The sequence below is a fragment of the Rhagoletis zephyria genome, unplaced genomic scaffold, assembly GCF_001687245.7.
Source record: "Rhagoletis zephyria isolate East Lansing unplaced genomic scaffold, Rhagoletis_zephyria_1.1 Rzeph_scaffold_13382, whole genome shotgun sequence".
In the NCBI taxonomy this organism is placed as follows: Eukaryota; Metazoa; Arthropoda; class Insecta; order Diptera; family Tephritidae; genus Rhagoletis; species Rhagoletis zephyria.
The window spans coordinates 1-14,134 of record NW_016170453.1 but is presented as its reverse complement, the minus strand read 5'-3'; the positions used below and the strand labels follow the sequence as shown (position 1 = coordinate 14,134).

Sequence of the window (14,134 nt, the reverse complement as noted above, 5' to 3'; positions counted from 1 at the left end):
ACTGCGATGGAAAGATCAGGTGGAGAAGGACTTGGCTTCACTTGGCGTTTCCAATTGGCGTCAGTTGGCACAGAGGAGAAACGACTGGCGTGCTTTGCTGAACTCGGCCAAAATCGCTTAGGCGGTTACAGCGCCAAAAAAGAAGAAGAAGAAGAAAAATAAAAAAATAACAGAAAAGTCACACCCTTATTTTTGAAAATTTGGGTAGAAAATATGTAAAGTGGTCCTTTTTTTTGCATTCACATAATCAACATAACATATGCTTTTTTAGTGGAATTTCCTTTAATTTTTTTAGATTTTATTTTTTACAAGATCTTTTCTAGTAATGTATGTACACTCCCAATTCGCCTTCCTTTCGAAAGTCAACGACTTTCGAGCACTTGAGGGCTCATAAAAGTACAGAGCGCGATGGAGAACTAAGAACATGCCACACGTCGTTTTCAAAGTTGTATCAGCCAAAATTTTGGCGTTCGTCAGAAAACATAAGGAAGCGTTTCTAAGGCTTCGACTTTATGCCTGACAACACCGATAGCTGCTAGACTGGCACCAACAAACTTTTTCACCACTCATATCTCTTCTAGGAATGAGTGGACGGGAGGCAGTAGGTGCAAGGAGGAACAGTTGAACTTCTGTGCGGATGGTTTGAATGCCGATAGCTTTCCTTTAAGCTCACATTTAGACTTCCAGATCACTATAGTGTTTTCCAAGTCGAGATGGCTGTCAGTTGATCATCTACTCTGATCGCAAAGAGTTCAAACCAAGACGAGTTTTCAAATGTCTCAGATTTTTTTCCGTTCAAACTTATATGGGAGTGGGAGTACCTGGTGCATTTATTAACCGGACATTGTCCGATGGGTATTTAGGCGGCGATCTTAAATATCATACTGGTTCCTCACGGTCGCGGCTGTTTAAAGGCCGATGAGCTGGAATAATTTCAATACCTTTTTAAGCTGTCCAGCCTTTCTTAGGTTACACCTTGAATTTTTCTTTCTAACCAGCCCTGAAGAGCTCTTCGGAACTGACATCTGCCGCCTAGGAAATTCCGCTCAACGCACACAGCGTTCCCCGCTTTAGTCTAGCAGTTAACGTTGGTAGTGTCATCGTCGAACTGTGAACAGTTAGATTAGGTTAATGCGACATTGTGATACCGCTGTGAAACACCGATATCTTAGTAACGATATTGCATGGATTGGATTGGTTTTATTCATACACCGGATATTTCCGTAAGAGAGCTAAAGAAGTGTTTACCTAAAACTTCGGCTCAGCTTTTAGTTAAAGCTGGGCAACTGCGAAATAAGTGTTCAACTGTTTCTCTCTCTTCCTCATCTCTGCAACTTATACAAAATTCATATGGGAGAATATTCCTGGTCTAGAAGATTGCCTAATAAATAGCCAATGACTGATTACACAGGCCATAGCCTTCGAAATGTCCTCTCTTCACCGGTGGAACAGTCAAAGCTCCCCAACACACGAGTGAAAGTTTGAGACCTAACCAAACATCCTAACATTCTTCCCTCCATATAAGAACTGTCAATTTTAGCATTCTTAAGTTGTATTTTTTATTCTTCCCTTTTCATTAATATAACAAATGAGTATTAATACTTTTTACGATCACATCTGGAAAGTCCCATTCACTCTCAGCGGCATAAATGTCACCATCAAACGTCACGACAGCTTAACTCGCATTCCTTTTTAGTATCGAAACGATTATCATTCCCGCCACACCCGCCGTAGATGAATTCCTCACATTTGCGCGCAATCGGATTGTAGGCAAAGCTGGGCACATAGCCAAAACAACGGCCGCTCTGAGGTGATTGCAAGCAAACTTTTACTACAAAACAAATAAAAGTGAATAAATAAAAATAAAAGTAAAAAAGTTTAAGTATGCAAATAAGTAGGTATGTAAGTATGTAAGTATGCAAATGAGGAAGAAGGAAAAAAAAAGAAGCTATGAATCAAATCTTATTTACAAATATTTGTAATCAAACAAACCTCTTCGATTGAGGGCATCAGCACAGAGCAGAGAGCAAAGCAACAACACAAAAACAATGCTGACTTCGCGTGAAAACTGCATTTAAACAATATTTGTGTAATAAAAAAAAAAAACAATATTTGCTTATTATTTTGGCTTTTAATTGATGAAAAATATTAGCACACTTCAAAACACTCAAAACTTATAGCCCACCTTCGGCCAGCTGACTAACGCTACTGGCTCTCAAGACTGTCTCGCAGCACCTTTGCGCCGCTGCTGGCTGTGTGGGCAAGGAGAATTCGGTTATTCTAAGTTATAGCGACTCATCAGCATAACAGGTGTACGAGCACTNACTGGCTCTCAAGACTGTCTCGCAGCACCTTTGCGCCGCTGCTGGCTGTGCGGGCAAGGAGAATTCGGTTATTCTAAGTTATAGCGACTCATCGGCATAACAGGTGTACGAGCACTCGATTTGTTGGCAGCATTGGAGTGCGCGGTGACGGCCTTCGCGCAAACGCAGACGCAATCGATGACGTAAAATGATTGTTGTGAAGAAGCAGAGGTGGTAGCAAAATACTCGTAAAACAACATAAAAATCAACAAACACAAGGTGGCAATAAAGACAAAGGCATAATCAAAAAACAAAAAAAAAAGTTTGCAAAAAACTTAAAACATTTGCTTTTGTGAACAAAGTTGCCAACGAAAAGTAAATTTTGTATAAAACTCTCTGCAATGCGTAAAAAAATCAACTACTTTTAAGTAGCTGGGACTTATGAATGATTTTTTTTTGCTAACTTTACATAGTAGTCAGTTATTTTCTCCCATACGAAGTATGTTTGGCGATTTTTTTATATGGAGAAAATGAGCAACACCTTCAACAAAAAAAAAAATAATTAAAAAATTACGGGTAAGTCACTTTGTTATACTAAAATAGAATGGGTTACAAAACTGCATAATCAAAATATTTCTAAAAAAATCGAATTAAAAAGTTCCAAAGCTTGTTGATTTTTTTCAAATATTGCACAAAAATTTAGACTTCGTTGTATACGGTTTTTTTTGGAAGAATAAACTATAGTTTTTTAAATCATAATTAAAATTAAAAAATAATAAAATAAATAGTCACAACTTGTCAATATGTGAGTGTTGAATTTTGGATTTTTTGTTGTTGTCGGTGTTGCGTATTTCCATACGAAGTATGTAAGTATGTTCGACATTTTTTTTTATATGGAGAAAATGGGCAACATCTTCAAAAATAAAATAATAATTGCAAAAAAACCAACGGCTAGCTGTGGCCACTTTATATTTGCATTCTAATTGATATCTAATGAAAAGGTTTGAAATTTCGATGAAGCTCTGTAGAATTTTCCTAATTTTTTTACTGGTATTAAATCTCTGACCTACATTGTTTTTTTTTTATAAAAAATAATGAGCGAGCATCAAATAAACGAAAGCCAAAACTTGTTAAAATATTGCGTCCCTATTTATATTTTCACCACTGTATGTGAGTATTCTTTGTTTACTACGACTAATTGTTTCAATGATATTCACTTTTGGAAGACCAAATTTTCAAGACATATCCGCAGCTTTAATTAACGTCAGTCACAGTTAAACCTGCCATATGTCACTGAATTTGCAATCCCTTGAATTGCCGGACAGTGATGGCCCATTGGGCTTCAGCGGTAATATCGAGAAAGCAAATATAGTGATTTCTCCGGAGAGTGTTCTATCTCTATTTATGGGAGCGCTTGTGATAAAAAAAAAAGTTAAAGATAAAGATAAGAGGTAATGATCCAACCTGAAATATCTCTGATAGATGTCTAAACTTCATGAGTGAAATATTTGAGAGGATATTTACATCTGAACAGGCGTAGTGGTTTTTTCATGGAAGATCGTGCCAAAGATCCAGAGAGTATTATGGACTGTAAACTGAAGTTGAGGTTGAATGGGACAGAGAGGGTTAAGAAGACCCTAATGCATTAAGAGCGAAACACACCACACAAGCGGCTTAGCGGTATTATCAAGAATCAACATGGAAGCCAGAAAAAAAATTGATTTTTGTTTAAATTTTTCTCAAGCGGCTTGACAAACCTTCACACACAGCCATACAAAACACAAATGGCTTGAAGCAAGGGGATATTTCGTTTGGTTTGTCAAGCCGCTTGTGTGGTGTATTTCGCTCTTTATGCGGTTGTAGAAGAATGCTTATTAAGACATGGGGTCTGTCCCCTCTACTCGTACCTTCGGATGTAAAATAAGTAAACAAGAGTAGCTGCTGCTGTATTTAGTTCGGAAATTTATCTTGAACGGCCATGAATCGTCCAATGCTAGTCAAGCCAGATGAGTTGCCATCAGCGAGTTAGACTCGCTTTGTGTGCGACAATTCAGGAACACGATGGGCGAACATTTGCTCTTTTTCCTCTACCTCTTCTACTAAGATAAGCTTCGCTATAAAAACAGGCTTCTTTCTAGATTGCGACGTGCAGAAAAAACTTAATATTGCCGAATGATGTTTTTAGATTAGTACAAATAGCAGCGTATTATTCTATATTGAGAGTGGCAACTCTGTTTGAGTGAAACAACTTTGAAACCTTTTATTTTAACATACATACATACATATATTGCACAGCATATGCCGCTTTTTTCTTGGTTTATACCTGCAAAGCTTACTTGGTATGAGCAATAGCTTAGAAATTTGCATAAGCGCCACTCACAGAGCTTGAAATCCACAAAACAGCTGTGTGATCAACACTAGATGTCTACTAATTTTCAATTTGTTGACTATAAGCTAGCTAATAAGTCATAAAATGGGTGGAAAAAAGTAGTGAACAACATTGGCTACACTTACTTGCACAAATATACATACATATATGCATGTACATTAGGTCGGGTCGAAAAACACAAAATGTTTGATACGAAAATTGTATACATAGGTCTTAATAGGTGCTAGTTTAATCCATTACGCTTTAAAAGAAATCCAGGTTCTCTGCGACAATATCTTCAGTCTGAGGAATGAGCTTGAAAAATTGAAAATAAGAGAGGGAATACCACGTTTTAAAATTTTTACAACGACTTGTTTAGAACAAATCCGGCACTTAGTTTCTATCATAAAATCCTAAAAAATATTAATATTTTAATAAATTAAAATATACATAAGAAATAAATACTAATTGATTAAAGTATTAATGTTACTTACTTTTAATTTACCAAATTTAATTTTTTATGATTTTATGTTGGGAAATAAATTCCCGGATTTGATCCACACAACATTTTGTGTTTTTCGAACCGCCCTAATGTACATACCCAGTACGGAAGGAAACTAGCTTAAATATCGATGTTCAATCAGTTTTTTAACCACCACAACTAGTTGAATAACTGACTTTCTTCCTTGGAACGAACTGTTGACTTTAAAATGGCGATGGCCCAGGCATCAGTCAATTATCCGACTCTGTATTTGATTTTAATTACTTTAAAATGCATTTGGCTTTAAGCACTTCAAAGGCAGTATGTTTTAATTGCCCAAAGTTATGTGATTTTTCAACTTATATTGAATTATTTGCACCAGTGGGAAATTAGTTGCTACATAAGTAGAAATAAATTAATTTTTCTGAGGTAATTGGATGAGCTATGCCGTACTGGGTATGTACCTACTAATTTATGTATGCACATATGCATGTGTGTATGTACGTTTCAATGTATTTTTCCAAACTCATTATTTCATTCATTTTCGGGCAAATCTCGCATCGCGAGATTGGCGTTATCAGCCGACTTTGCTATGTATTGGAGGTAACACGTGAAACGTATTAATTTTTTACATACATATTTATAATAATTGGCATTGATAGTTTGAACTTTAATTTAATTTGTTGCTGTTATTTGGGTTAACTACAATCGCTTGCAGTTCAATTACTGCGTATTTTCAAAAATATAACGAGTTTTGATTTCGAGCACTTTTTTGAATATAAATGTGGACTTTAAAAGCAGAGCGCAAACAGAGTATACATTTTTGTGGGTATAATCATTTGGAAACGGCATCTTATCAGGGCGTTTTTTCAAAAAAGTCAACAAATAATCGTTATATTTTCAACAAAAATTAAGAGTTCAAATTTGACATTTATTTGTTCACTCAAAAAAAAATTTTATATTTTATAATAAAAATAAAATAATAAAATTTTTTTTTGATCAAAAATACCAGCTGTCGTTTTGTCTCTAATTTTATCAATTAAACAGCAGTTAAAATTTTTCTTATATTTTTTTACAAAACTGTTATTTAAGTTTTCAAAAGAAAACAGCTCGTAATTTAGATAAAAAAGAAACAAAGTAAACACCCCACTGTCTTTGATTAACTAAAAAATTTTGGAATGCATAAATTTTGTATGTTCTGTAAACAATCAAATGATTGAAAACGTAATATGCAGTGATAAGCAAAGTAAAGACAGAGAAGGGATTCATCAATAAATAGAATCCACACTTTTGTAATGCTAATGCACATTTTCCTAAGTGTGCTTTTACACAGTTCAAGTATTGAATTCAATTCTGCTCGGACATGGAAGAGTGGGGGTGAGAAGAAAAGGGACGAGTACACATGCGTCTGTACCGTCAAGTCGTTTCAACTTTCTTGCTTTGCTTTTGGCATTTTCGTTGCTTCCCATTTAAAGAACTAAAGACTTGAATTCAAACGTGTAAAAGCAAATAAAAAACACAACAGAGAATGAGCAAGAATTGCTTTCAAGTACTTGAATCATGTAAATCAGGTGTAAGGGTTTTGCACAGGGGAAAAAATTACTATCGATCTTTATATAGCCTTTTCCATCGGTTATATGCTTATCACTGCCCAAGCGACTTGTTTATATGTAGCAAAAACACGTTTTTAACTTAAATGTTTACAAGCAGATGAAATATCGATACAATTTTAAATTTAATTGTTTTTGTTATTTTATGGCCTTATAACAATTATATTCAAAAAAAAAAAATTTATTGAGCTTGAGGCCGTTTTTTTAATGAAAAGTTATTGCAACAACAATTTGAAAAAATGGTAAAAGTGATAGCTATTTCGGAAATCACCACATTTCCTCATCAGACTTCTTTTTAGTAGGATTCGAATCGACGATCCCACTGACTCAGCCAGTTGCCTACGCACTGTGCTAAGTTCGCCTTGTCAATTCTTGTTGCTTATTACCACTATTTTACTTTTTAAGCCAACTATTCCGCTGCAATTCACTTGATCTTGTGGTTGTTGGTTTTTCAAATTGTTGTTGCTTTTCCACAATAAGTTTTCATAAAAAAAACGGCCTCAAGCTCAATAAAAAAAATAAAAATTGTTGAATTTAAATTTAATTTTTGATCGAAAAAATACAAATAAAATTGTAACCTTTATATTTGATCGAAAAAATAAAAGTAAAATTTTTACTGCAAATTTAGACTGAAAAAATAACGATTAGTTGTTGACTTTTTTGAAAAAATCAAATAAATTTAAGTAATCTAAGATTAACTAGTTGAAATTCAACCACTAAAATTAAGGGGGGTTGAGGTGAGTTGAATTGAGTTGAGATGAAATTTGGTGAGTTGAGGTGAGGTGAGTTAAGATGAGTTGATGTGAAATGCGTCTAAAAACATAATATAACACAGCATAACATAGCCTACCATAACATAACGTGGAGCGGTCGCACGCTCCTCGTTATCTGGTCAAAACTTATTATTCTGTAGCTTATTTTACTGTTGTAAACTGAATAAAAATTATAACCACATAACCTGATAACCAGGGAAGTGCGAATACCTACAATATAACCTAACAAAACATAACATAAGATAACATATCCCTTCTTCTGTTTTATCTTTTACTTCGATTCAATCACTTACTCTATCTTTATCTTTTCTATAATTTTTTTTTTAACTTTATTCATGTCCACCTCTGCCTTTATCTCTTTCGTCCTCTATATACTCAACTTTACCATCTCCTTTGTATGATTCTTAATATACATAAAGGAACCCAAAACATTTTGTAGCAAGAGGAGATATTTTATTTTGATCACAGGATTTCGTTTCAGCCCACTGTGTAGCGTCGATCAGTCATTAAAATTATTAAATTTACATACATACCGAGAAGCAGAATGAATTAAAAAAATGGACTGTAAATAAAAACGAAATTCCGATTCATCACTATGGAGAGATAATGATAGAACTAGCAGGTGGATTCTAGCATACGCTATCGCTAACTTCGCCATTCGATCTCCAAACGAATAGCTGGCGCGCCTAAAAACATGCAACATCTAGTTACAAGCCCCTCATATTGCCAGATTTGGCTGATTCCACATAGTATCTGTTACGTTTCCATGTTGCGTACTTTTAGGCCGAACCACTTTCCATTTAGAGAATTTTAGCGATGGAAATTTAGCGTAGTGATTATCAGAATTCCACTGCAGCTTATTTGAATATTATAAAATAGGTGCCAATACTAAGAGAGAGTATTGCACTCAGGTGAGCTTTTGGATGAGAGAGGAAAAATAACCAGCTGGGCATATGACCGCCTTGGACACCACTGACAAGATGTGTTATTTATTCTCACAGGGTCGATAGCAAAGGACCGGCCTTATTTCTGGTTTTTACTGGATTAAAGTTTTTGATTTTTTGGGGTATTTTTATTGCTACCTCCATTTAGTTTCTCCATAATTATATAACCATTCTCTAATCTAAGTCTTAATACTATTGCCAACCAAGTCTAAGGGTTTTTGAAACCAGCACTTTATCTTTGACTGCTTCCTTGAACAATAGGTACTAGAAAAAAATTAAAGTTAATATGTTAAAGTCAATAAAAAGTTTTAACTAGTAGCTATGACTAAACTATACGCAATACAAATGTACTTACGCATGTACGGTGGTGGGAAAATAAATAGGGACGCGATGTTTTAACAAGTTTTACGTGCTTTTATTTCGTATTTTTTTAATGTTTATTATATTTTTATGTAAGCTAAACTTGTTATCTAAAAAAAAAAATATAAGTCCGTATCTCGAAATTTTTATAAAAATTAGAAAAATTCGTCAAAGTATCATCAAAATCAAACTTTTAGAAAAAATTTGGTATGCAGTTTTGTCGCCCTGGAAGTTTTAACGTAATAAAGAGCAAGTTTAAAGTTGCTAAAAAATTCCGTTGATTATTATTTTTTGCTTATACAAGAGTATATCTTGTTGTTGTTGGTTGTTAGTCTTTACATTCAAAGAAAACTGAAATTAAGTGAGTGCCCTTTTTATTAGATCTCAAAAACTATAAATTTGACTGTATCTCCAAAAATCAGCGGAAAATTCTCCATAAAACTGCATACAAAAATGTTTCGGTTGGCCAACTGCATACTTCCAAAGAAAATTGTAATAAAGTGAGTGCACTTTTTTCACACCACAAAACCCCGAAATTCGGCTATATCTAAAAAACTGTTATACTTTCGTGCAAACTGGTTTCGTATTCGAATTCAGCGGAAAATTTTACTTTATAATGCATATAAAAGTGTCGCGGTCGGACAGTTTGTTTCATTTCTGTAAACTTGTGTTATTGTCGACAAAACTGCAGGGCGGAACAGAGTGCGTTCTATTACGAAAAACTTGTAGAGCCTGTAGAAAATAAGCTATCGAAATAAGCCATTTGGTACATTGCTCAGACAATGCAATAAAATTTCTTTTATTGCAAATTTTTTGGAAAAAAAATTGTTCAAGAGAATTAGGTTCTACCAAAAAGCACGGAAAAAATTTTAGTAGCTGAGCAATTTTTGATTCTCTATCATCTATGACAAGAGATAAGAATATTGAGAAAACTTATGAGTCTAACAGCCAATTTCATGAAAGCAATTTAAGTAAAAAATTATTTAAATTTTTTGAATTTTATATGGAAATTGCTGGTGAAACCGGCGGTAAGAAAAATGCCTGAAATTTGCATGTTAAAACTCGCATACCTCGACAAATAGCCGCGGTAGAAAAAAAAATTATTTACGCAGTGGTTGTGGAGTTTGAAGAAAATGCTGACATAAAATTATTTGCTGGTACAATTTCGCCCCATATATTAAATAAACAAAAGATAAATAGTAAACATTTGCTCAAATTTCGCGTTCCTATTTATGTTCCCGCCATCGTATGTATATAGGCAGCATTAGTCTATTAGCTAAAATATGCATATGAATATATGAGAACTACAATTCTAACTTACATTAAACACGTAGGCAAATATGAAATTCACTAAAACATTGCTACTTATTTTCAAAGCCAATGTGAATGGCAAGTAAATGAGTATTTGTAAATAAATGTCCACATTAAGAATTCATTGAGCACTTTCTTAAATATTCATACGCACATACATGCATATATGTATATTTATATGTGTAGATAATTGTCACAACTATATGCTCATTAATATGCAGATACAGTAAGGGACTTATTTTAAATGAGTTTTATGCCACAGATAGCTTCGTTACCTAATGAATTAACTGGAGATTTGTTTAAAATTAATTTAAGAGTTTATTGCATATTCTAAGATTCTAATTACTTAATACATTAGCTAACTCAAATATATACGTAACCATATCCTGTTATTATATCAAAATGTTTAAACGTATATCTACTTGTGCATGCTAGCATATGTAGGAATAACTATATACACATATCCATACGTAATGATATTATAACCAATTATCACTTTGTCCATTTTGTGGGAGTAAATCCACAATAGACCCATTCAAAAGTTAAATAAAATGTCAGATGTTTTGGTAAAAACAGACAAAACATTAACATATAAATATGTACATATCTACAAATGCGGGTATCCGGATATTCTTGTATTCGTATAAAATCCGTTCAACTGGCTATTAGACTCATACTAGTAAAATTGTTCTCAAAATTACTGAATCAATTTTGTTGTAAAATAAATAACAGGACACTTCATTAATGCACAAACAATTGTTACACCGCGAGACTAAAACAAAAAAAAATATAATAATAATAATAAGTGCGCCTGGCCACACTGGAGAAGTGAAACTTTCGCTACATACCTATTTTGTCTCATAACCAATATATAGACATACGTACGTACATACATATAGTTTAGAGTGAAAAGTTGCTAAGTCCACTTTCTAGAAAAATATTTGGAAAATGGTAAAAATAAATGCTCGGCAATTGGTGTTGGAAAGAAAGATGTTGGGTACCTTTAACAATGCTTAGGGATTTTCAGCATTATTTCCTTTAAATCATTGTGTTCAAGATCATGATTATAGTCTTAAAACCGCAATCATTGGAAGAGCAAGAACATAAAAAAAAAATATTCGTGAAAGACGATGGCCTTACGAGATCATCTGAAGCCGATTGACTCTCAAAATTCGGAATATTTTAGGGCTGCTGGAATATTTTATTTTGTTCGGTAACTTAGTCTAATTTTGAATATGTGAACATTTATATTTCTTCAAAATCAGTATAGTTACATCCATAGCCAGCTTCTCGATTCCTAGTTCAAGCAAGCAAAATATTCGTATTGCAGTTTATTGTCCTAAGTCGTTAGATGCAGATTTTGCATTCAAAACAAATTCAGTTAATATTCGAGAAGCAGTTAATCAGCCTGTTTTTTGGAATAAGTGTCAAACATTTCGGGCAAATAGTACGAATTGGTGCACGAAACAAAATATCAATCCCTATAAATCTTAAAATTCTGAAATTCTGAGCAAAATAAGCTACTATTTTAATTTCACTTTCTTGAAATACAAAACAGCAAAAGGAGGTCCTGCAGCTAGAGAAATATGAATTGAACCTGAAAAATTGTTGAAACCAAAGCAAACTATTGGAAATAAAAAGAACGCCAGAAATTTCTAATATTTTATCCTAATGACTTAAACAACAAAGACTTTTATAGATAGATTACATCGCCAGCAGTATCTTGAGGACGATGAGACGTCTATGGTTTTGACCGGCTTTGATTTATTTGGACTAGCACTTCTCGATTTTCTAACAGTCGAACGTATTACAATTGGGAATATTTCTGCTAAGATTCGTTTAGTTCTTCTTCTTATTTTATATTCTTGAGCACCCGTCGCCCGATTAAACATTGCAGTTGATCTTCGGGATTTTCCTCTCCCCCAAAACCTTCTAATTATTGTTCGGCATCGTCTACGATGAGAGTTTTGTAGAGCGTAATTTTTATTCGTCGAGAAAGTGCTCTGATTTTCAATTTCGAATTAAATCCATAATGAACATTAACTCACCCTAATATTGTTGTTATGAAAATTTGTACCCTTTATAGAGGTGGAGGCTTTTTCTTATGGGTTTGTGTACATATCCACTCTTTTAGTATCCACACAAAATTTGGGTCCTCTAAATTTCCTCTTTGGCTTTCCCGTTTAATTAGTTTAATGAGTCTATTTAGTGAAGCTTTTTTGTAGCATATTCCCAATGCTTATCATCCACTACTTACATATTTGTACATACTATATGCATAAGAGTATGTACAAATATATGTAGGTATGTTGTACATATTTCGGCATTATTACAAGCAATTATTGTACATAAATCGAGTTTTGGATGCCACCAAATTAAGTTATTAAGTTCTATATTTATTTTTCTTTTCAATAATACTAATTTAAAAATTATTTGCTTGTTAGTTCATAGTAATTGGCAATTAACGGCATTAACCCTGGGGTGCCTTGCTTTCATTCCCCGATGGGGTTAGCACTCTGCTATTTATCAGTCGCCTGGGTGTCAGTGAAAATGAAACCAATTGTATTAGCTTAAAGTTTATTTGCAGTTTCGTCTATGGCTGAAAACTCAGTATATTAGAGACTAACCACAGCCTTGTGATTGAAATGAACAGCTTAAGGTAAGGTTTCACTAGAAACTCCCTATAATCACTTTAGTATTTAGTTTCGTGTCATAGTTAAGTCAAAACTATCACCATTTCACTATGGGCCAGGAAGCAATCAAAACTGGCTGACTACAATTCTAGAGTAAGATTGGAAAAATTCCAAATGGCGGATACAATATTGCGGACGATATTTTGAAAATCGATCGGATTAGCCTGAAACTTCTTACTCAGTTCTTGTTGGAGGCGCTGATTAAGGAACAGTCAGAGCATAAACGTCTTTGGTATCCACGTCACTGTTGACAGTTACAAGTTTGAAAAAGTAGACGACGTCGTTTATTTGGGTACCAGCATTAACACCAATAATAATGACAGTCTTGGAATCCAATGGAGAATCACTCATGCCAACAAGTGTTACTTTGGACCGAGTAGGCAATTGTGCAATAGAGTCCTCTCTCGTCGTATAAAAATTACACTATCTAAGTCACTCATCAGACCCGCGCTAGTGTATGGCGCGGAAGCATGGACAATGAAAACATCTGATGAGGCGGGTATTGGAGTTTTCGAGAGAAGAAAAGAAGTGGAAACTTTAGCCCACTGGTATAATTTGGTTGAGGTCATTAAATGGTGGTTTCACTGTAGGTACATCCAAATGCACATACATACATATGTATAATATATGCATAGTATATTAATATTTTTAAATGAAACAAAAGCAGTTTTTTAACTCTTAGTATATATTTTATGTTATTTCTCAGTGGAGCCGAAAGGGTTAATAAGCAGTCCAGGCATAGCGACTTCAAACTATGCAACTATTTTTGGGCTATTAAAAACCATGAACATGTAATACTTAAAAAAAAATGAATACACATGGGCCATATGAGGCATGGACTTTTTTTTTGTACACATAGCTGGTGTATTTATATGTATGAATGTAGGTTAGGTTGGACCAAAAAGAGTAAAGTCTCTCACTACCAAGGATTGTTGTATGTCGAAAAAGTATACCCCTATTTCTTTTTTTTCATAGACCTGATATAGAATTCTCGAAAATCAATATTTTTCGAGCGGAATTCTCAGGTTCTCTTCAGGGACTTTTAATAGTAACGCCCAATTGTTTATTTAACCAGCTTTTAATACTAACGATTTTTTATTGGTCTCGCCATTGTATTTTTTGGGGTTTTTGGGGATCTATGTATATATTATAGTTACTCTGAAAAAATGGTTAAATAAACAATAGGATATTATTATTGGGAATCTTCTGCATTTCTATCAAAAGTAGTTTTTCCCATATAAAATACATGGAAAAATTTGAGGGCTTTGAGCGACCGCCCAAATTTTTTTTT

At 34.0% G+C, this 14,134-nt stretch overlaps 1 protein-coding gene across 1 annotated transcript; it reads right to left on the bottom strand.

Moving 5' to 3' along the window:
- Window positions 1-1,551: 1,551 nt before the first annotated feature.
- LOC108378114 (chymotrypsin inhibitor SCI-II-like) lies at window positions 1,552-2,253 on the bottom strand. The gene is made up of 2 exons (XM_017634412.1): window positions 1,993-2,253; window positions 1,552-1,831 (listed from the first exon to the last, which is right to left on the bottom strand). The coding sequence occupies exons 1-2, from the start codon at window positions 2,072-2,074 to the stop codon at window positions 1,659-1,661; spliced, it is 255 nt and encodes an 84-aa protein (XP_017489901.1). The 5' UTR covers window positions 2,075-2,253; the 3' UTR covers window positions 1,552-1,658.
- Window positions 2,254-14,134: the final 11,881 nt, after the last annotated feature.

Coding starts and splice junctions, on each gene's coding strand:
- LOC108378114 (XM_017634412.1), bottom strand. CDS start 2,074: ATGCAGTTTTCACGCGAAGTCAGCATTGTTTTTGTGTTGTTGCTTTGC. Junction 1,832..1,992: donor TGATGCCCTCAATCGAAGAG/GTTTGTTTGATT, acceptor TTTGTTTTGTAG/TAAAAGTTTGCTTGCAATCA.